Here is a 24,407-nt window from a genome sequence, read left to right on the forward strand (position 1 = left end):
ATTTAAAGTTTTATTCCTGGGAAGTATTAACCATTTTTTCTCCTGGTTCCTATTTATGTCAGCCATGTTAAAATGATGCTTAACAAACAGCACTGCTTTACCTGCATAGCGTTACACCTCTTACACGACGGGGTGATGTAAACATCTGAAAAAAAAGTTTCATTAGAAAAACATTTTTCATGAAAGCTTGGCTTAGCTTGGATTCCAATCCAATCTAATTTGATTTTATTAGGAGTATGCTGTTGAGAAGAAGGATTAAGTATTATAGATTTCCTTGAATTGTTCTTGCTTGATTTTCAGAATGCATTAATGTTTATAGTAAATGAGATGGATGTTTAGATGTAGAAAAACCTCATTATCAACATAAAGTACGTGACAAGTGAAGGTTTTAACCCTAATACAAATTTGATATTTTCATAGTTTAAACCAACAACTCTCACTAGGATGGTAATGAATGCAAATAAATTCTCATTTGCATTTTCTCAAAAAGACCAGGCTTGAAAGCGATAAAAACAAGCAACATTTGCAGTTTCACAGACTTTTCATAACAAGTAAAGCTGTGACAATGAAAGTCATTAATCTTGGCTTAGAAAAGCAGTGATAATGAAGATTATTAAATCAAGGTGAAAACTGGGAGAAATATACAAGGGGAATCAGGCAAGAGGTAATGTTAGGTGGAGAAATTTAATTATGTTTCACTCAGCTTCAGAAATGATCTAGCATATATAAATATCTAGTATATATATACTTATTATCTATTGATAACAACTGTAATTATATTTTTATGACAATTCTGACAATATTCATAGAATAACTTCCACCACACTGACAGCAGTCTTGTTATCCTAGTACATTAAGAAAATAGTACAAGTATGTAAAGTATTATCTATATCTTTAACAATGTTAAAATACATCTTTTAGATGTTTGGAATTTCACCAGGCTTTCTAACACTCTTAAATTTAGATTGGCAGTAAACACTTCAATCAAATGCTTTCACTTTAAACAGGAATGGAAAATAGAGAAGCAACATTTGAAAGCACTGACTTCCATTATCTTCTTTCTGGTGTTCTGATATGAAATTTAGAGCCCATAAATCCAATGATAGCACCTAAGGAAGATAATAAATAAAGATACCTCCAAAACTATGTCCATCCTTTTGCGATTCTCTCTCAGCACTGTTTTCTGCAAATGAATATTAATAACATCAGTTTAAATCCCTTTCCTTTTCTGAGAACCATAAAACTGTAACTGTACTGTCACTGTAATTAGTATTTTTTTTAAATAAAATACTCTTCTGGACTTCAAATCATAAACATGGACGCAATCCAATAGAAATCTGGTAAATCTGGGCATCGTGAAAAACAAATCCAATTATCTTCCCTGCATCACTTAACAACCTAACAACTTAATAGTTCTTACCATTATCTGAACCTCCTTCATCTGCATCTTCTTTTTCTTTTAAAAAGAAAGAAAAACAACTGAAAGCTTCTGCAACTCACAATTACAAAACATTAAGCGTATGAGCTTAATATGAACACTCCCAGTCAGATTTTGACCAGAAATTATAAAGCAGTTGGTAAATGGGTTGCAAGAAAAAAGGAAAGGTGCAGCATGATCTGTAAATACAAAGCCCCCAAATTTATTTTGATTCCTAGGTTTTAGTTTAAACACCAAAACACCATGATCATTCCAAAGACTGGAAATAGATCATTGCGTCCTAAATGTTATGCACTTAAATGTCGATGCAATGACTACTGCGTAGGTGTACTAACGAATTAAAATTGAAAGAAATAAAATGTCGCTGCATCTTCAGAGCTTATATTAAACGCTACATATATTACTTTGGAGCAGGAGTACGTTTCTTCAAAATTATTAAAATTATAACAATTGTCCTGCCATGATCCATCCATACATGCAATTAGCATTTCATGACTTGGCCTTTTCCAAATGCATTCTGCTGAGAGTGATGTTCAAACATCGAAAAAGAAAAGGGCCAGATTCTGTGGTTCGGCAATGCGTCTGCCAGAAGCACATTGTTCTGCTCAGAAAGGTGGCAGGTGCTTTCATTTTCACAAGACTCTGCTGCCCTTCACTGTTTCCATACTCCACTAAGTGATTAATTACATGCTGGACAGATGAGCAGGGGAGCAACTGAGACTCAAGGACTAATTAGACTTTCCAATCAAGGATTTCTTCAAAGGACAGATCAGTTTGTATATGCATAAACTATTTTTATTTAAACAACAAACACAATGTAATTTATAGAATACAAATTTCAGATGAACCTATGTACCGTACATTTAAAGTTTGCTCACCATTTTGTAGTTCTGAACTGGAGAGAACTAAGTGAAATGATTAACTACAAAATGTTTTTTTTTCTTAAATCCAAAGGGGTCCATTTTACCTGCTTCATTATCATTCTCTTTTGAGCTTTGAGAAATGATAAAGAATTATCTGTATCATATGCTGCAAAACACAGCAGCTCTGGTCCCACTTTAAAATACCAACAGATAAAAATATTTTATTATTTTAAGGTACAGTATGAAGAAAAAAATTATACAGGCTTAACACATTAAAATGTAGAAATAAAATTCTTTGAAGCACTTACCAGATTCGTCGTCCTCTGAGCTGTCTTCTGTTGATGTTTCTGCCAAAAACATGAACTTAAAAATGAAAAATAAAATCGCTACAGACAGAAGCAATTGCTTTAAGCATAAAAGGAAAAACACAAAAAAAGTATCCGTTCTAATGGTACTGAAAACACTCAGGAACCATTTGCATCTCAAAGATGCCAAAGGTTTGACTGGATCAGTGAGAATTCTATAAATTTGTAGAAAAATGAATATAGGGTTGGATCTCAGGACGCCCCACAGAAAGATCAAAATACTGTTTTCAAACACACAGTTACACAGATTACAATAACACAAAAATAGTAAGAGAAAAGTAAATAAAATGCAAAAGAGTACAAACCTGAGCTACTGGGTTCATTTTCAACTGCACTGCCTGTTTAAGAAAAATTGTGCAAATTTAATAATGAATAACATTAGAAGAAAAAAAGAGAAACATAGCATTACATATAAGTTTAGTACTTCAACTTTTGAATAATGCAGGTGATGTGACCTGCTTTTAGCATGAAATTATTAAATATAAAGTTGATTATTATAAAGATAACTGAGCAACTGAAATTACAAGGGTAAAAGTGCTGGTGTTTGATGATACTCAATGAATGTCTTTGAGATTTATTGAAAATATTCACAGTTTCGTGCCACTTTACAAGGGACAATACAGACAAAAATGCTAGCTGAATTAGCATTATTTGCATAACTCATAAGTAATATGAAATTAAGGACATCTGCAGAATTTGATGTTATTCAGACAAACCCCAATAAGTACCGCACTAAAGTCAGACCGCAAGGACCTGATCTGGCTTTAACCTACTACGCTTGATGTATTGCAAGATGACCCGTGTATTCTGGGATAGAATGGCCAGCTACAAATCAAAGGCTTCTAGAGTGGCTGGGGATTGTCTATAAGTGTGACCCAGTGCAGACAGCTGCTGGGAGTTGGGGTTGAGCTGATCTCGGAATGTTTCATGATTAACCATTTCATTATTGTACTGTTAAGTATAGTATCCTTGCCTTTGAGGATAGTACAGGTTTTCAATAAACCCACGATTGCAGTTGCAGTTGTTATTATGTAAAAGAAAAAACACATGATAAATATGATTAACACAACGATTCATGAAGTTCTTGAATTGCTCCTTTTGTATTACATCTTTGTTAAAAAAAAGATCACAACCTGATCGGTAATTGTAAGTCAGTATATGTTTTTTTCTTGCAAAGGTTTGGAATGTTTGGTGGCCTTTCATTTTAAAAAACAACTGCTAACAGGTTGCATGAACCATTTCAATCCAATTTTAAAATTAAGCACTGTTCGGAAACAGTTTCTGATAGGGCTGCAAATGACTTATTGCTGACCGCTGACTGCAGCCCTGTATTTATCTCTGTTTTGTTGGACCTCAGTGCTGATGTTGAAACTGTTGTCAGTGCAGTCCTGTTAGGGGCACTGCAGAGTGTCAAAAGTGTTACAACCATGGATCTTTCATCCTAGTTCAATGAACAGCAAATGTTTAATGTAGACCCTGCTCTTCCTCAACAAAGTTGGTTACTTCTGTTAGTGCCCAGAAAATTGTTATGGGATATTTTCCGTTTAATATTTACATAGTACCACTGGGTCAGATCCTTCTGAGGCATGATATTGGACTTCTTTTGTTTTGCTATTGTATTTAACAAAAAAGCATATAGGCACCTTAATCAAGCAGTTTCTGCTCTATAACGCTGTACAGATTATATCAGAAAATGGATCCTCCCAAGATTCTTTTACCTGAGCTCTGATAAGACTGGAATTTTGTTGATGAGTTTTTTTCTTACTTTTTTGATGATTCAGCTCCATATCTGTTGTACTTTAACAGGACTGTGGGCAGTACTGAAGTCAGTCCAACTACTGAAGGCACTGATTCTACTCTTATATTTGAGGTCCACTTTTCTCAGGGTTGTAAAGATGTCTTTTTTTTTACCTGCATAACATTGCTCGTATCTACCTGTGCCTTTCTCAGTCTAACGCAGAGAAGCTGGTACATGCATGTATTTTCTTATCTTGGCTTGAATATTGACATGCCTTTATTGCTGGTGTAATTAAATAATCTATCCCAGTATGTCCAAATCTCTGTACCCTATATTTTATCTAAACCTTGTGACCATATTTCTCCTGTTTTAGCTTCCTTAAATAAGTTTTCTGCAAAATAAGCAACATATTTTTAAGGCCTTAAACAAATTAGCTCCTGATTACATAAGCCTCCAACTAGTTCCTTAAATACCACCATTCTTTCTCCCTTCTGTACAGTCAGGTCTAGTTCCTGTGCCCAAGACAGTGAGCGTTGGGAGATCATAAATTCTGCTTCGCTGCTCCTAGGCTATGGAATGTTCTTTCAACTCATGTTAGATCATGCATGACTGTCAGTACTTTATATAAAAGACATGTAATAACATATTTTTCACTCTTGATTTTCCTTCTGTCCAATGTATTTTTTAATTACATGCTGAAAGCGTTTCCATTTTCAAATCTACATTTTACTGTGGAGCACTTTGCCTTGTTCCAACATGAAAGGACTGCCAAAAAAAAAAGAGTTTTATTACACATAATCTAAACGGTCTGTCCAAGAGCTCAGTGTTTTGTGTTGACCTTTCCATCCTTCCTTGCACATCCATCCACAAATCTTAGTACTCGATTCCACATCACGCATCTGATCAAAAGAAATGAAATTCAAGAGCCAAGCTGCAGGTATTGTGACTTATAATACAGCACCACTTCCTTCTTCCCTGCTGAATAAAAAATACAAGTAACCACAGACTCTAAAAATACTACACAGGCAAAACATTTGGTCATTAATTTTAAATTCTCGTTGGAACTGGTGTTGTATTTTTGTTTTATACAATAGGGGAACGTACTACAAACAGAAACAACTCGCCTCTAACACTAAGAAACACTCAACGCTCAGATTCTAAATCGGCCACATATAGCACGTTAGGCCACACTTAAATTAAGTTTCTCTCACCGCCACTGTCAGCTCTGTTTCTACCATAAAGGATGATTCCCAATGTATGGGGATGAAAATGACATTATTGAGGCAACTTCTGAGTGGAAGGAAAAAGGAGAGCTGCCGGTAAAGAGGATTACAGAGCCGTGGGTACACTGTTCCCTGTGAGGAGATTATTTTTAAACTTCTCACTTATTGAAAACCCAAGTATCGTTCACAGAAAACCACTGGCCACAGCCCTGCCATGCTGATTTCATACTCTGCTTTCGAATGATTCCATAGTTACTCACTTTCTGTCAGTTCGCCCTGCTTTGCTTCTTTTATCTGGACGGGTTAACTGGAAATGTGTAAATCATTCATTCCAGGACTCTGGGTTTCTCAAAGGGGGAAAGGCAATGTTGCCGTTAACATCTCTAAAAAATTCACATACACAGTGAATTCTGAGAGACATTCATGTTTTGAGGGATTTTTTTTAAAAACCTTTATATTCTCACCATGAAAACAACATCTTACAACTGAAATGCTAAATACCCTGGAAAACCTCAGTTCAGATTATATTAAATCTGATATTTTCTTATTTCATTCTACCAAACACTATAAATCTCTTGTGCTTATCATATTTTCTGTATGTGTTTGTAAATACCCAAGGTGGTATTACAAACCTTCTAATGCACAGGGGAATACATCAAATTAAAAATACTAGCTCCCCGCTACATAAGTATTAGACCATTCTATTCTCCTCAGCATTGTGAAACAGCGAGATCTAAGTTATATTTGTTCCCATGACTTATATGCTGGTATTAACCGATACACAGTAGAAGTCTGCTGTTCATCAGGTTCAGAGTCTCCAGTAGCTCACCTACTGTGTATCTCTGAGGTTGCAGAAAACCGGATGATAGCTTAGGGCTTGTCCTCATGTATACTGTGTTTTAATCCAACAGAGTGAAAGGTTTAAGAGGATCAAAGGGGCTCTTGAGTCCTCACACGGCCAATGTGTTCTTTCAGTTTTTTTTATTCATTCTACAACCACAACCACTGTGAACGCACTATTTTTCTACTATTTCTCCCTAGTGGACCCTGGACTTTTTTGACTCTCATAAGGAACCTTTTTGCATGTGTGGTTCTCTCAGTTATCGGTGTTTTTAGTTTTAAAGCCCCTTTCAAAAAAAAAACCTGAAGAAGAGGCTGAATCTATTTTTCAAGTGAAAACACTATGACTCTGCCACATTTGAAACAAGGCTGGGGCGGCTTTTCACTTCCTGTCACCCAGGCAACGCTGATCACGAATCCCAGAGGTTCAACTCACCTTTCAGCTCCGCACTTTCACCACTTCCATTAACAAACAATGCAAGGTGCTCTTATTTTATCTAAATCAGTCCCAGTCAACATCCGGTTATCCAAATAAAAGTGTCTGATAACCAAAGCATACCACTTTTAACTCATAGAAATTCACCTGAGCTCAGAGTTCATTTATTGGGAGAGTTAAACTGAAATATGCTCTGCTGAGTCCTTATACCCATTTCAGAGTACAGCCAGAAATGGATCACTAAATATTTTTTTTTAATTAAAAATAATCACAGATATTCCTTGTCAAGGACCAGTAAACTATATATCTGAAGACTATTAGTGTTCATTGTTTCACAGCAACTACAGTACATACCTCCAAAATTCACCGGAAGAGCCGAAAGGACTTCTCATGTTTATAACCTTTCTTGTGCTCTTACAACAGACATGAAAGAGAATCTTCACGTCTAGTTTCACCAGCAAAGCATCACATTGCTCCCTCTCCAGCACACTCCACTAGGCATACGCAAGCTCAAATTCCCATACTAATCCTCTCGGACTTTAATAATGTGTAATGACCCATTACACTTTCGGAAATCTTGAGGTCTGTCTTACCATTTTGCTATAAGGTTTATCATAGCACTCGTCTTTGTGGTCTCTCTTCTCCAATTGCACTGGCCCTCTCTGCATATGAATGTTTTGCTGATTTACGTTAACTTCCAGAAGTGGAAATGTGGAAACACGTCTCTGCCATCTTACTACTGCAGTTCTCCAGTCTGTCTGGGAATTTAAGATATAGTGCTTTTATCACACTGAGCAGCTACTGACTGGAACAATCTGCAGTGTGAGCTGAAACCCTCCAGCTTCATAACTCTGGGCATTTTCAGCTGCATGATTAAATCTTTGCTGTCCAACACTAGCACTCATCAACACTGCCATGTTCCTGTTATTTATATTTTATTGATTGTGCTTTTCTTTGTTTCACTGCTTTGTTTCCTGTGCAGCAGTGGTGAGAGTCTCTTGGCCAGGTCATCACTGTACATGTGATTTTTTTTTTTCCTCGACTGACCCAGGTGGTTCAATAATGCATTCATTCTCATTATAATCACAAGCTAGCTTAGAATGGATTTAGGTTTACAGCTGCGGGTTTATTTTTACCATCAGTTAAATGAAAAGAGCATTGGATGAATGCGGCGAGCAATAATTAGTAGCATAATAATTCAAAACATTAAAGTAAATTAAAATAAACTTCTGATAAAGTTAATAACAGACAATTATGGCAAAGATATATTTTTGCTATATCGGGATAAAGAGAATGACTGCTAATTATATTTTAACAGAGCTATGCAGCTAGAAAACAAATACGAGAAATGAAAAAGACTACACATCTAGGAGGTCTCTATCTCTTTGTCTAAAGAATCCCAGGCCAACTGTTACCAACAGGTCATTTCTGGCAAAAGGACATCATGGTTTTCCAAAAGTTGTTCTGTTGTACTTTGGTAAATTTTTTAATTTTTTTTCCAAGCTGTGTGAATAAAGTAATCAGAGTTAGAACATGTATGAGCAAAGCTATTTCTTTAAAATCTCAATAACAGTTCACGCCAAAACAAACTGTTTGCTACCCACTGACAACTTTCACATACAGTACACTTTATTTTCCATGTGACAGAATGCACGCTAAATTTCCTGATGTGGAAGACAGTCCTTTAATTCAACACTACACTGAGACAAGCTTTACATTATGATGCAATGTAATAAAATGTAGTGCATACGTACAGGTTTTGCAGACTGATGTAATGTTGCACCAGGATCTGGAGTGTTACTGCTGGCTTACCTCACTAGTGGGCAGCACAAGGTACACTCCAGAGAAAAACAAAAACGGTTCTGCATTCCTCATGAGGACATGAGAGGATTCAGCTTCATTTGTCTGCAAGATGATTTTCCTATAAATGGGTCGAGCACTCAATGGAAGTGGTCTAACCTGCTTTTAGAGGTAGACCAGGAAGCCCTGTGGTGAGTCAATGTTAATAACAAAAAGGGTTCAGTTTCTTGTTGAGACAAATAGAGGATGAGGGTAAGCATATGAATATAACCTGACTGCTGCTGTGTCCGGGGCACTAGAATCGCAGGTTCGAGTAGCATCCTTGGCCAAACAGGATCTGCCTGTAAACCAGGCTAGAGTATCAGAACAAATGGAGTCCATTATGAACCATGGCTCAGGTCAGGAAGGTGCAGCTTCCCTATATAAAACAGGGGTTTATGTGCATAGCTCCTCCCCAGCAGGCTGCCAGATTAGGAGCATCTGCCACAACTGAATTACACTAGACACAGATTCTGTGCCTGATATGTAACAAATAGTCCTCAAATGGCCGGAAAAGGGTTTTAATAAAATCAACATGAATAATGTCCACCAGAACAAATCTTACTGCTAAAAGCAAATATTTTTTAGAGTGAAGATATGTATGCTGGTCATGGAAATGTGCTCCATAAGCAGTATTTATATAATATTGAATTGCACATAAGGACAAGCCCACAAGCCCATTTTTATAAGTTGCCAGGTTGAAGAAGAACTGCATAATAAAAGCACCAGCAGCTATGTGCACACTGCCATCTCCTGTACACACTGGGTAGTACACAAAAAGGTACAGACTGCGGGTTACAATGATGGAACTCTGTCATTTGCCACTCAGAAATACTGCAATAAATGTCAAACAGAAGGAGCTTGAACTATTAAAAGAAAAATACAGACAGTTGCTTTAATCCTGGAAAAGCATTGTGTCACTTCATGTTTTTCCGAAGAACAAAACAGAAAAATGTAAAGTGTGGTAATCTAATAATCTAGCTCAATCCCAGACATGTCCACACTGAGGTCGATTTCTTCCAGCTCCACCGTAAAGTTCTCCAACACACACTCACGGAGACTTTCATTTTGCTATCTTAATGTTTCATGGGAGGCTGTAGACAGTCCTCTTACAAAAAGGTACTTTGTTTTCTCCTGTCTCATTCAAACAAAATTGTCTAAAACCCATCTGATTTTGCTAGTATTCCAGAAAAGGAATAAAACAAAAATATTTTAACAAAAAACTCTACACTTCCATCTTTTTTCGAACAGTCAGATTTTGATTCCCTTTTACGATTTGTCCTCCTGCTTGTGTCGATAACTTTACAAACATTTTGACACATAAATTATAATACACGAAAGGTGAATTTTTTGCAAACTGCATTATTTTCTAATAGCTACTTTTAACCTGAATCTCTAAATGTGAAAACAGCCATTAACCTCCTACCAAGGTCTCTAAATGAAGTTTACTGTTACCTTTCAAATTCATTTTTAAATGTACATAAAAAAGTATTAGATTTTAGACAATGAAAAAAAATAAACAATTACTGTATACAAGAATGTACTACAATGTAGAAATCACTAGATGGTCTGGATTGCTAAAGTAATGCATTGGAAAAAAACAGTGACATCTTATGGCCAACAGCAAACACTTACATCAGTAGAAGAAAAAAATCTAATCATAACAGATCACAAATTGTAAACTCTTACCTTTAAGGTCTACAGGGGAAATATCTCCATCACTGAAAGAAAGAGGGAAAAATTATGCAGAAGATTACTTTGCTGTTCATACTTTAAGAATGTGAAATCCAGTATTGCACACAAGAAGGTTTAGTATTGTTTTAAATTGGGACAAGTATAAAATATATTCTAAAAAGTCATCTTATTCCTAATATTTTTTCCACCCACAAATGACTTGAGACAAAATTAAGAATTTAGAGGAGTTTGAAATTGTTGGTTAGAAAAACAACATTTTGCTACATTTAGTTGCAGCCATGTTTGCACAAACGTCCTGGAAACTGCTGTACATTAGTTGGCTCACAGGTTGTTGTTTGGGATATTATGTTCTTAAGTCTTTTGTGCTTACAGCGCATATCAAACAACGCATTTCTGTGCAAGTCAAAACAATCTTTCTCTCAGTAGTTGCTTTTTTTGCAGTGAAAACCAAGATGTTTCTAGAGTCACCATTAAAAGGTGCGAAATACAGCATTTACAAATTCTGAAGATCTATATTTTTTCCAAAACCAATCGTTACAGTATATGACACTACAGTTTTACTTCCTGAAATTTACGTTTTTAGCACCATAATCCCTGATACTATTGTGTTGTGATGTGTTGGTACAGGTGTACAGACTGATTGGGCTACCCAGTTCACTGAATTAGTTCAATCTATTGTTAAAGTGTACAACCCTACACAAGTGGTGAGCCTTCTCACAACTAATTTTAAGACATAAATCTCTCATTGTACCTTAATGAAACTAAATGTACTCAGAATATGAATGAAAAAACTGTTTTGTATAGCATTTTACAATCTGATCAGTATAAGGCCATACTTGAGGACCACAATGCAGCACTATAATGGTTTAAATACAGGTATGCACCTAATTACCATCTTGTGAAACTGCACGTTGCCCTTGATTGGCAACACCCAAACAAAACTCCACTTGCTAGGGGTAAATGTAATAAACCTGGGTTTCCATCTACATTGTTCTGTTTTTTTTCAGCCCTTCTTTAACTGGGCCAAACACCAAAGCTTATGTCTGTTGATGTATCCAGACAACAGCAGCTGTGTGCATTCACCCCCCCCGTTTGCCTGTAACTCACTTCCTATGAGAGCAGACATCCTGTTAATTCAATGGGGCTCTCTCACTAAATGACAGGATAACCAAAACAGTCAGGGCTTTGAAGTCAGGAACGGAAAATGTGAAAACACATTAAAATCGCCCCCTCACAACATAAACATCCACTTGCAATGAGGCAAAATCATTTTTGTTTAATAAAAAATAATAATTTTGCCCATCTCATCAGATGCATCATTTCATTTTACCAGCTCTGCTCTTGAGAGCATGAAATGGAGGACCAGGTTAGATACGCTCTTCAAATAACACTAGGATATGGGCACAGTATGTGACTGATGCCGCTTACCTACCGTTAGCAGAATTACTAAACATGCTCACTCAGTCCATCAGGATATTCTACCAATGGAACGTGAGAATAAAGAAATCTACTGAAAAAACAAGCCTAAAGTGAATCTCCAAAGTCATGACTAGACACCTCCAGTAGTGGTTAAGAGCCTAAACACTTCTGTGCACAAAGTATATGATAAATTGAAATATTTAAAAAAAACTAAGGTGACAGACTTTGCAAAAAACAGGATGTATTTCCATATATACGCAGAATTACTGATTTAATACCAAAACAGTGGCCAAAGGTTACAACATCCATTCATTACGAGAAAGTTCCCAACCATTTAGAATGCGACGCCTGGCTAACAGACAACACAATGGTGTTTGCTCTGTGTTATACGTCTAAATACATAAATTGACAACTTAAGTCATAGCAAGGATCTGAACTGGAGATACCACTAGTTGCTGTCTGCATGAACAGTCCAGATCAAATAAGTACATTTGCATGGGGAAAAAGAAACCGACAGAAATGGTCTTTTACTTTTTTCATGGCCATACCAATAACTGCATGCCTCACTTCACTCTAAAGAAGAAAAGGCTCTTGTTTTCTTTTTCAGCTCTTCTTTAACTATGCCTCTTATTCCCAACTGGAATCGGGACACCGGGGTTAAAATTTCCAATTCTATGGCTCAAGTCAGTGCCCATTTCCTCGAGGTGAATTCTGTTTCAATAAAAAATAAGAAATATCAACTCCTTGAGGACACCTCTGGACAGCTCAAGAGCAAGGCGGTGTCAGCACAATCAGGCTTGTCTGAAAACAAAGGCCTCTCATGTACTGACGCTTCCCTGTTCCAATATAAGCTACCTGAAGAAATATTGCAGTCATGCTGTTTTTAAGTGATCAGGCAGCATAGCACACACCCAGTAAAAAGACTAAATACCTTGCAAGGACTAGAAAGCTTGCATTCATTTATAGCATTTGATAAGAATTTTATGAAGGTTTTCTGTGTTCTTATACACATTTATTTTGTCTCATCTAAATGTTTCTCTTTCATGGACAAACCTGTCAAACAGGTATTCAGCATACCATTATGTTTTCCAAAGATGGCACACCATCTGTTCCTCCAGTTTAATAATACAGTGCAGTGACTCACATTGACAAATCATAGCTTACATGGTATCAGTACTCGGCACTTTCATCTGAAATTAATCCTCTGTATTACTGTTTGGTTATCGTCTATGAATCTGCTGTATGATGTTACAAAAGGCTCATATTGTATTTCTGAGTAATTATTTTAAAAAATATTCTACACATTTTCTATTTACAAAATGCCCTACAGTGTATGATCAACAGTCATGACACAAATCAAGTGTCGGGTTGTAACTTAAAAATAAATTCTTGAGTGAAGAATTTTAAATGATCTATGAAAGTTCAACCTTCTTTTTTGCGGTCTGAATGCAAAGGCACTAAAAGGGATATTCAAAAGTTAATTTTGAACGTTAAATGGAAGGTAACATCAGAGTTCAATTGCTCAACAATTCCCAAGGTTACCCTATTTTACATTAATTTATGCCTTGTCTTTTATACGTAGATCCACTTACTGGATTAAGGGGATGGGCCTTATTAAATCACTTACTAACCTCTAAATAATATAGATAAAACAACATCATAACAAGCAACATTGTAACTTCTATAGTGTTCATATTTTCTTGCATTGCTTGGTTTGTAAACATCCCCATGTTCCATGTATTAGATATTTTTTATTGTGGTCTGTCAGAGAAAAAATAAAAGGTTGTTGATAATAGCATATACTCATGTACAACTGCACGATGCTCTATGTATGAATGCAACAATAAATAATACCTTTTCTATTTTACACCTAAAAGTCATGAGATTTTCACTGCGCTTTTTTATTTAGAACTCACAAGTGGCATTAGAGTGCAGAAGCTCCTGGATTCTACCATGAACCGAATTCACTCTTAGAAGGAAGAGAGCAGGAAGTTAGAGTGTCTTAAAGAAAACAGAGACTGTAGGACACCTACTGTACATCATAAACAGTGTCCTTATGATATCTGAGTGGCTCAAAGTAGCTATGTAACACAAAGGAAAGGAGATTTAAGGCTGTTAATTATGTCTAAAGGTGCAAGCTTAATAAAAAGTTAATAATTTATCAGTTTATGGTTTAATTGAACTTGGATAAAGGGACCACTGTTTTGCTCTACTTGGTCCAATGCACAGGTTTTCGCAATATGGTCTAGGTCTGTTGCCAACTAAAAAGCCTGCTGACAGTTGACAATAAAGACACATCCTCCAGAGAGTCAAGACCTAATGCACACAGACGTATTGATTTCTGGAACAGCACATGGGAACTCGGTACAGCTTCCCTCACTAATTCTGACAGTGTTTCTGTGCATGAACAAGCTGCAGAATCTCCCAGGAGGTCAGCAGGCTGTGACATTTACTTAACTGAGAGGAAGGGGCAGTCTACTGTAACAGCAAAAACACAATGTGTTAAAATGCATTCAGCCAACAGAGCCCAGTTGACCAATCGACGAATGAAACGTGTACTAATCACGTCTCTACAAATGCTTTTCAGTTTTTCACAATCTCAATTTTATCAGTCACTACCTCCATTTTTAAGACTACAAATCTAGAGATCTAATTATGTTTTGGTAAACACAGTATATAGTAAAATACATAAAGTAGCGAGACTCCTTTTGAACACACATAAAAAAAAGTAAACTCCCCAAATCACTGTGCCATTCTCTCTTTTTTGTGATCACACATGAAAAATTAAATTGTAAATCTTCACAAATGAAACATACACCATACTCATACTTCATAAAATACTTCTGATTACATTTTTGTTTCTCATCCAGTCTCAGTGTTATTTCCCCTTAAAGCAATTTATTTCAGAATCTACTAGAATTCAATTAAAACCGTGCAATCCATTAGGCGGACCTCATTTCCGAATATTAAAGAACATCATTCAGTTGTGTATATGTAATTAAAAACGTGTCTGGGTCTTTAGAAATGGTTCAAACTTAAGTGTGGAGTGAATCTGAAACAAACTACCTATCCACGAAATTAAAGTGGATACTGAAACAATCGGTAAATGACATCTCACTTACCTCAATTAGTTATACTGTATTCAGCTGCCAGATCAAATATACAGAATGCTGAGTGTACTGGGAGTGATATTAAGTTACACACATCTTACATCAGCGGTGCTGGTGGACCACTGATTCCCATGATATATTCTACAGCAGACCTGGATGCAGTCTGTGCTCTTTGCTGCCTGGAAATCCCATTAATAATTCATTCTGAGAATTGATCAGGCTGGTCAAATTGCTCAAATCAAAAACCTCTCTTTTCCTTTCTGTGAAATCTGTTAGTGTTCAGAAGACCTCCAGCTTTTTCTTTTGAATGCTTTGTCCTTTGCCACCCAAGATAAAAGTTTCACAGTCATCGGCTCTCAGAAAAGTACAGGTCACATGAAAGGGAAGGACTGCAAGTCATTGTCCACTCACAGGTGTACTTGGGTCAATAATTTAAAAAGGGCAAAATGCTTGCCCTGCAAGCTGTAATAGCGTACTACACATGAAACTAAAAATTAAACTGCTTTTCAGCTTTGGTTAATGAATCTGGACGCTCTCATTCCAACTCCTGGAGAGCAGTACCACTTATACTGCACAAAATACTACATTAAGTGACAGTTGCAGGAGATGGAACAAGTAAAGGTTTGTTCCAAGCTGAAAGAGGAAGAAAAGAAACATTTCAGCTGCGGAACCTTCTTCTTTACTTGTTCCTTTGCAGCCTACACATGCTGACGCAGCTCCCTACTTGAACTACAGCTGCAGGAGATGTAGAAGTTAACACAAAGTCCCCCCCTGGACTTTTTCATAATTGGCCGTGTTGCAATTTGGAATCACAATGTATTTATTTGGGAGTTTTTGTTATTGATCAACACAAAACACACAAAATAATGTCAAAGTGAAAAACAAAATCTACAGATCTTCCTAAATTAATAAATATAAAACAGAAAATAAGTGATTGTGTAAGTATTTACCCCCTTTACTATGACAAACCCTATACAAGCATTGGCGTAACCAATTGTCTTTAGAAGTTACAGTTTGTTTAATGAAGTCCACCTGTGTGGAATTTAGGGTTTTTCACAAGTGTTCAGAATAAATACACCTACAGTACATGTATCTCCTGGAGGTCACACAGTTGATTAGTACAGCTCATGAAGACAAAGAAACTTTCAAAGTAAATCTCGGACAGGGTTATTGAAAAGCACCAATCAGGGGAAGGGTTTAAGAACATTTCCAAGGCCTTACATTTCCCCCAAAGCACAATGAAATCTATTATAAAGAAATCTAGAAAATGTGGCACAAACGCCAAACTGTGAAGAACAGGGTGTCCAAACAGGAAGAGCACCAGGAGTCCAGTTACAAGTCTAAAGGAATGACACTCTTCCATGGCTGACATGAGAGAAACTGACAATTCCCTTGGCGCCTCACAAATTTGTGCTTCATGGGAGGATGGCAAAAACACACATCAAATTTCGACCTACACTTTGCAAGAGGGCACATGGGAGACTCTGAGACCAAGTGGAAAAGGACTGTAGGGTCTGGCTAGACCAGATTTGACAGTTTGGGCCTCAACGGTTAGCGTGTGGCCAAGTGTAACAGAGAACCCCATCCCTACTGAGAAGCATGGTGGTGGCAGTATCATGCCAAGGCCTGGAAGACTTGTGAAGACAGAAGGAAAAGTGGATGCAGTGAAGTGCAGAGAATTCCTGGAGGAAAACCTGCTGCAGTCTGCAAGACACATGGGGCTTGGGAGAAGATTCAATTTCCAGCAGGATAATGACCCAAAACAGCGTACACCACACTGGAGTGGTTTAAAAAGTATTTTTAAAAAAAGCCAATATTCTGGAGTTCTCCCTTCAAATATATATTTATATTTTAGATTTATAATTAAATTAGGGGGATCTGTAGAACTTTGCTTTCACTTAGACAATATAGATCGTTTTTTGTCAATCAATGGCATAAACTCCCAATTAAAAACACTATGATTCCCATACTATAACTCAATAAAATATTTAAAATATCCAAGGGTGGTGAAGATTTTTATACTAATTGTACCTCTTTAATATAAGGTGTGACTCACGCGAGATCTGAAAAAAGCACGGCAGTAGAGTACAGTTTCCTCCTCTATTCTAGTGATTAGTGATTCATTTAATTCTTTTGATTGCTCAGGGGCATATTACCTGCATTTACACACCAAAACAGAGTGGCACTGGGAAGGAATGTATTTACAAGAATAACTAAATAGCATAGTTCCCAGTATAACTTCTAAAAATGGAGCGAATTATCAGTTCTGAAGGAAACCTTCTAAAACACAAATGTTACAAAAAGTGCAAAAATAATTGTCATTTGATCTGGAAGCTTTCACTCATGTTTTTTTTTCTTTATTTTTTTGTTATTTTTCTATCTTTCACTTGCTTAACATTATTCGTTTTGATGAAGACACTTCTCAAAGCTGTGTACTGCTTCACTGCACTGGGAAATGCAAGATAAGAAGTTGAACCCACACAACATTACGCAGCACTTACGTACCAAGCTATCGTGCTTTCAGAAGTACTTTCGATACTCTTCACAACAGTACCGAGATATTCAGTACTAAATCTACAGTAGCAAAATACTAATATCGAGGAAGAGGAAAATGTAAGGGCAAACAAAAAACATCACCAGGAGGAGCTCAAGACATCCATTCAATTTACTCATTATCAATGTTTGTGGAATAAGCCACCTCAACTTTCCTAAAACTTGGCACATTTATCCTGTGAGGATGGATCAGAGGCAAACGTTCACATTAATACTGCACGCTTTTCCAGCTGTTCTCATCGTTTTTGTACCTGCCCAGGCTTTCTCAAAGGACACAAAGATATTAAAGAGATATCAAGATGAAATTCTGCCTCCACTTTTTCCTCCACCGGCCAAACGCATCCAACAAAAATCACCTAAACTTGAGGGGGTCGTGCCCAAATCGGGTCATGTTCACAGGGAATGACCCTGCTTCATCACAAGGAGTGGGGAGTGGTAATCTGGGAAGCCCCAGTAATCAGGGGAGCAGGGCTGTGAAGCTGGGAAGAAACTGGAGCACACATAAGCAGGTGCACCAGCCCAAAGTCTAACCCAGGACCCGATGACAGTGAAGCACCAGCAATAACTACCATTTATCTCTCTTGTTTCTGACCCAGGGTTATCAATCAATCAAGGTTTATTTATCAAATGCACAACAACACAGCATACAGCGGTGCTTGCCGGCAATGAAACGCTTTTTCCGCAAGCTTTCAAGGAGAGATGGGACAGAAGTTGACAGAATTAAGGTTACAGAGTAGAATACGATCAATTATACAATTGACAAGATTTACGCAATGAATAACATAAGGAGATACGGTAGGGATAGGAGGTGTCAGGGAAAGGGAAAAAAACACAGGTGCACCTTATCAGTTTCAAGTGGACTATCAGTGGTCGTTTGGGTAAATGCTGGTGGCTGCCGTGGTTAGCTGTTTAGCAGGGTTACAGCTCAAATAGAAAATTCATTATATATAATGTTGGCTGTTTTAAAAACTAATTCATCACACAAATATCAAGACAAATGTTTTTCCCCAAACATTATCGGCTATTACCTGAATAAGGCCTACAGATGTATTGCAGCATTATCAATTCCTAATTATAAGTTCAGAGAACGACTTCCTTAGTGACTGGAATAATACCTACAGAACAAGACTTTACCGGGCTTGCGCTGGGCGCTGTACTTTAGAAAACTTCCTGTCTGCTGTCATCAATCGTTAACACATAATAGGGACTATTACTGCCACAAAACCCAACCGATAAAAACAACTGCCTTTTGCTAGATCAGTAAAACATTTTTTTTATTTCACTGTTAGGCAGACCAACGACTGAGTACAACATAAAGAAGAGCTACTGAGACAGCACTCTTGCAGCACTACAGATGCAATGAGAGCACCGTTCTGTCCACTACAAACCGTCTTCCTCAGCATCAGGAAAATGCAATACTGCGACTACAAGTACCAAATTTACACGTGATCATAGGCAAACTGCTTAATCATGCCTTCCTTGTATACCCTCAGAACGGGAAAAGTGCAAGTATTAGGTTCTTCCCCAGCTCATAAAGGAAATTATATTCTAATTGTCTTTTATTGTGTGATGTCACTCAGAGCGTGAAAACAAAAGATAATGGCGCCTGTTCTAGCTTTCAATTTAGTCTGTAGAGCACAATTAGCTGAGCCTATAGTAGAGCAAACCATGAGCGGACGTCACGATAAAACAAGATTAATATCCTACATGTGAAATTACTAGTTAGATCTATTAGTTAGATCACATCTGAAGTGGTACAAGCTTTTCTCCGACCACAAAGCATCCCTCCACCTCTCCCCGGGATAGCGTATTCGGTACGATAGGCATGGTCTTTTGACACAATATCGAGAACAGTTCAAGCTTTTAAAAAATTGTGCTGTGTGAGGACTTACCTTTCTTCAACGTGATTGTTATTCTCAAGGCTAGCCATATCGGCCACCATTTTCCGAGCAGTTTTCACTCACTAGTTTATATGTACATATATCGGGTTTTTTTTTCTGACGTCTGTTTTGCATGTGAGGTTTGCAACAACAACAGTCGAGACAGCCTCAGCCTCTCACAAAGCAAAGCAGCACACCTGCTGCAGGCACTGTGGACGACGTCACTGAACAACTCGCAAAACCAGCTACAAAATAACCCCTCTGCACGGGGAGGCTACACCGCTTGTCAAAAAAAAACGATTTGGGGGTACGTTACGTTCATATGAACAGATCCCCTTTGCAGTTACACGTACAATGCATGCTTTCAAACTCGAGACTTTCGATAGCGGTAAGAGATGCCTGAAGTTGCCCTTTTTTGTTTCGATTACCAGAAAAAAAAGTGCAAGGCCAAAAACGATTTTTCCCGTTTTGGAAAAAAAAAACAAGCTATCGGATACAAACGGGAAACATAAAAACACATCAACAAACACCCTTATCATATTTCACGCTAACGCAGTTAGAGCCATTCCCTTGTAGGAGGGAGATGAAGTCCCGCTTTCTGGGTTTGGCCAATCACAGCTCTGCCTCTTGCAAATGCTTTCATTGTACCAGGCAAGACTCAACTTCCCCCTTTTTTTAAAGAGAGTAACATCATAGAATACAAAAAAAAAACAAACTTTGCATCAGCTTCCGTGTGTTGCATCTCACATTCTCACTGAGTTAAGCAATATAAAGTGACTGCACATTAAACCTTGTATTGAGATCTTTAATATCGGTTTGGTCCTGGTGCTGTCAATTTGACACAAGTTGTGTTTGTCAGACGGTTCTAAGGCACGCACGCACATGATGTATTTCGGTCGTCCGTTTGACTCCATGCTCTGGCTTGAAGTATCGTGCAATTTGCAGATATCGCATTACCCCTTTTGGGGTTTATTGCCATTATTTTCCAGGCACTCCGTATTATTTGTTAAGTTGTGTGTAAAATTTGCTTTTAGCATTTGGGAGGCTCATTGCTTCTGAGGGCTGACGTCTGAGCCATCGTTTCCTAAAAGAGCGGAAATGTCTGCCCGCCACAAGTTGTCATTTTGTGCAGGCTGGACGAGACAACGTTGCATGAACACGTACAGAAGTAGTTTTATATGCTAACTGAATGACAACAGTAATATGAAGGTTGTGTCTGCACAACGTACTGGTATTATCTTCCAAAACGGAAGACATGTCTTGATATTGTGTGCGTAGATCCCCACCTATCCTACACACACGCACCCTCTGTAACAGAGATCTTTTAGTATTATAGTGTTCCGTGATTATTATGCTGATATTCCCATTACAGTAACACGATAATGCATTTTGAATCATTACACAAGTCCTGTATGGTCTCTTCCTCTTTTGGTACACTTAGGATAAACAGATTACCGTGTTTACAATAATATATCCCCACAGAGCTCTGAAGACCAACAAGCATCAGGAAATAAACACCCTTTTGCTATTGTTTGTTGTTATGTCGAGCCTTTCTGTTTTTGCCCACGTATGCGATTATTTCAAAACATTTCCAAGCATGCTTTGTCAACTGCAGACCATGTTTTCCCAAAGGTGTAGTCTTACAAGCACGTTACAGTTTTGCAGTGTTATTAATATTTCTCACCGGGCTGGGTGTACTGTACCTTACATGTGCCAATGACTTGTGTGCTGTTTGTACCCTCTGTCAGTTAATTGCACGTCTATCTATCGTGTAACATGCGCCGGATTTCTAACCCACCATTTTATCATCATGTGAGATGATATACTGTGGTTACAGAACAACATAGTGGTTCATTTTTATTAGTAGAAATAACACGTGTTTTTATAATTGGGCATTTTAAGAGTTTAACTGAGGCGTGCAACTGACAACTTTGAAACTGAAGTCATTCGATTACAATACATTTTTCTTATATTATCCATCTACATTGGGCCCCTACGGTGACAATAACGCATGCTAAGTTATGTATACGTTACGTCTTTGTAATTACAACTCCCGACAGTACTTCATGACTGCCATTGCACGGAATTCACACGCACCTTAACGTTAGCATTCCAAGAAGGTAGCTGCGTCAGCATGCGCAGGTCGCAAAGGAACGAGTAAAAGTTAATTCCCTCGCTGAAAAGAGAAGAAAAGAAACACAACGTTTCGGATGTGGAGCCTTCTTCTTGGGGTGTAAAAGTTTTTCTTCTCTTTTCAGCATGGAATAAACCTTTACTTGTTCCTTAATAATAGCATGTTTGACTAGGTGGCGCTATCAGGTGGGATGAGGGCTATACTCGGTTACCTGCGCACCTCTTTGTCACTCATTTCGTTTTTGTCGTCTTTTTTAATTCGCAGCTGATCCTGTCCGCTGCTATTTTAACAGGCTGCGCGGCTAAGCAGGGTTTTGTCCTGAGGAGGCTTCACGTGATGAGCCTGTGCTGCTGCGTACAGTACGTGAAGATGCTAAACTTGGCCGAATTAGCTGCAGGATCATGTTCAGACGCAGCACAGGTTTTATTAAATAGTCTCGAGACTGCAGCATTTGTGTGAAAATTACAAAAGGGCTTAGAGCGTCTCTACGAAAAAAATAATACATATGCATTGGCATTAAATTCTACACTTGCCGTCGCATTATTTCGGCATCTGTTTTACTGAATGTTGTGGAAAGCTGAGTCCTGCGTTTATATAGCTTCAGTGCATGGTCATTCTAAGCCTATTTACTCCAATCTAAAAACGCATGGACAAGCAGAGGTTTAAATACAGAACCCAGGGACTGGCAGTTGTTGTAGAAGCAGCACATTACATTAGATAAAGCATCGAGACTGTGCGAACACCTGGCAGATAACATGTAAATGTAGACAAGAACACGGTATTGTATGCAGGTGGCAATTCAGAACCTTTCGTTCCTCGTGGATTTTTTATATTACTATGAAGTCTTACAGTTTAATAAAATCTTCATCATGTAATTCAGATTTAGGATGGTTTAAGATGTGGAATTGTGATGGCCTAAATTCTTTCTATATGTCATAACTCGATGTTTAGTTCAGAAAACAAATGAGCTCAGTTGTCTATACCTGTGCCAGGGTGTATTTATTGAAGAGGTCCACAATTTTCTCCATTTAAAGCACTAATACCTCCTGGTGTTTGGGCAGCAGACAAGTGGGTGCTGGTAAATCGCTTTCTTGTTAGATCTGTGTTCAAAAGTAAGAACTAAGCAAGAAATTCCAGAAAAGGCACAAACAGCACCTTTAAGAAACACGGAACCCTGTGAGAGAAACGGTTCTAATCAGTACAGGGGACTGATTTTCATATGATTTTTCCAAAACCCTCTTATCTGTGTTATTCAGAGTGATGGTGTGGGACAGATAAATACCCTCCTGCTGTGTGAGCACAGTAAGCAGCTGGCCAGAGATTACAGAGGGCTGCTGCAGGGGCTTGGCATTGCACTGGGGAACTGCAGCAGCTCCAAAAGGTAGTTTTCTTCTCTCTCTCAGAGACACTGTGCTTTTAAAGGGTAAACGTCATTGATTCTCAAACATTTTGACATTTACCTTTATCTGTACTAATGACCGGTATTGGGACAGTGTATAAAAAATACCAGGTGCTTTTACATCATGGTTTTGGAACAGCCAATTGAAATTCAACCTGCCTAAGTGCTGTAGTTCTATATGTCCTTGGCTTTATCTTGCAGCTTTCATGTTATATGATCTGTCCTGCACTCCTAGTGGTGGTTTTTACTAGCTGGCTTTCTGGCGCTGAGGCTCTGCTCAAATAAAAAGATTACGAAAATAGATGCTTGGAGTGCTGCTAATTTCAAACAAGGAGAGAATTGCTGGATTTCATAAGACTCATTTTTTAAATTCTCATGAAATATATTATTTAAAACTAACTCGTATCTACTTTTTGTAAAAAAAAAAAACAGCTCATTCGTGACAGTGGGGTTAACCAAGCACTCATTCTTCATTCTGCAATAGCATCTGTCCAGAACTATGGAGATACGGAGGACTGCACAGCTGTAATTTCTCTCGGTTTTCACAGAGATAGACTGACTTGATTTATTGCCCATCCATCTCAACAGCACGTACAAGATTTCCGCAATGTCGGTCACAGCTGTAATCCTAGGATTTGGTAGTCATGAGATTTTGAGGGGGAGAGAGAAGGACTAACCTTTGTATCAGAACCAACACTTGAGGAAACTTGGATTTCTTCTCCGAGGCCCATGTAAGCCCGCTTGAGTCCCGTTCCTGAGTGACTCCAGTGGTGCTGTGTGGCACATGAGCGTCAGGGACCCACTGGTGGGCTGCTGTGTGGAGAAGATAAGAAAAAAATAAGATCGCTTTATTGGCCGTATACAATTTCTTCCATTAAGAGTTTGTCTTTTCGCATACCCCAGCTTGCGCTCCATGAGACACACAGACAGGGAGAGAGAAACCTGGGGTCAGAGAGCAGGGTCAGCCATTTATACAGCCCCCTAGAGCAGCTGGGGTTAAGGGCCTTGCTCAGGGGCCCAACAGAGTAGGATTCCTCTGCCCGCCGCGGGATTTTAACTGGCAACTCTCCAGCCACAGGTGCAGATCCTGAGCCACAGAGCCACCAGGGGCTGGTCGACTGTGGAGACCTGTGGGAGGTGTGCCCATTTATTTGGACTGGATTCATCTGCAGTGCTCTTTGTCACTAGACAAGGCTGTGGTGCTAAAACCCCTTTTTTAATGTCAGGTTCTTTAAGGCCTAAAATTGATAGAACATGTCAGTTACTGCAAAACCATCAGCCTGTTTATAATTGACTGGTGTCTTCTCGATGGACATTGAACAGCATTTTTATAGGGCAACAAACTGTAACAAATAAACAAATTCTGGAATATTTTCCTATTGCTTTTCTACTTCTCTTGCCAATGGCACCCCATGTTCCTGAAAAAAAACCAAAACAAATATTATTTTGCTGTGATGGGTGTTAACAGTACCTTA

General features: G+C 38.1%; 1 protein-coding gene across 2 annotated transcripts in view; it reads right to left on the minus strand.

The window, feature by feature from the left end:
- LOC148677114 (NACHT, LRR and PYD domains-containing protein 1a allele 5) overlaps positions 1-21,525 on the minus strand; it is a 29,528-nt gene extending 8,003 nt beyond the window's left edge. Inside the window, exons 1-7 of one of the 2 annotated variants that reach the window (XM_088618354.1) lie at positions 21,497-21,525; positions 10,432-10,463; positions 2,972-3,004; positions 2,610-2,648; positions 1,421-1,456; positions 1,136-1,183; positions 102-145 (exon numbers count right to left, since the gene is read on the minus strand). In XM_088618354.1, coding sequence (XP_088474480.1) covers positions 102-145; positions 1,136-1,183; positions 1,421-1,456; positions 2,610-2,648; positions 2,972-3,004; positions 10,432-10,463; positions 21,497-21,510 — 246 coding nt within the window. In that variant the 5' untranslated portion in view covers positions 21,511-21,525. Of the gene's footprint in view, positions 1-101; positions 146-1,135; positions 1,184-1,420; positions 1,457-2,609; positions 2,649-2,971; positions 3,005-10,431; positions 10,464-19,411; positions 19,985-21,496 lie in introns of those variants that run through there. The other variant, XM_088618346.1, reaches the window with a different exon arrangement.
- Positions 21,526-24,407: the final 2,882 nt, after the last annotated feature.

This window comes from Lepisosteus platostomus, chromosome 2 (assembly GCF_059453375.1).
Source record: "Lepisosteus platostomus isolate fLepPlt1 chromosome 2, fLepPlt1.hap1, whole genome shotgun sequence".
Classification (NCBI taxonomy): domain Eukaryota; kingdom Metazoa; phylum Chordata; class Actinopteri; order Semionotiformes; family Lepisosteidae; genus Lepisosteus; species Lepisosteus platostomus.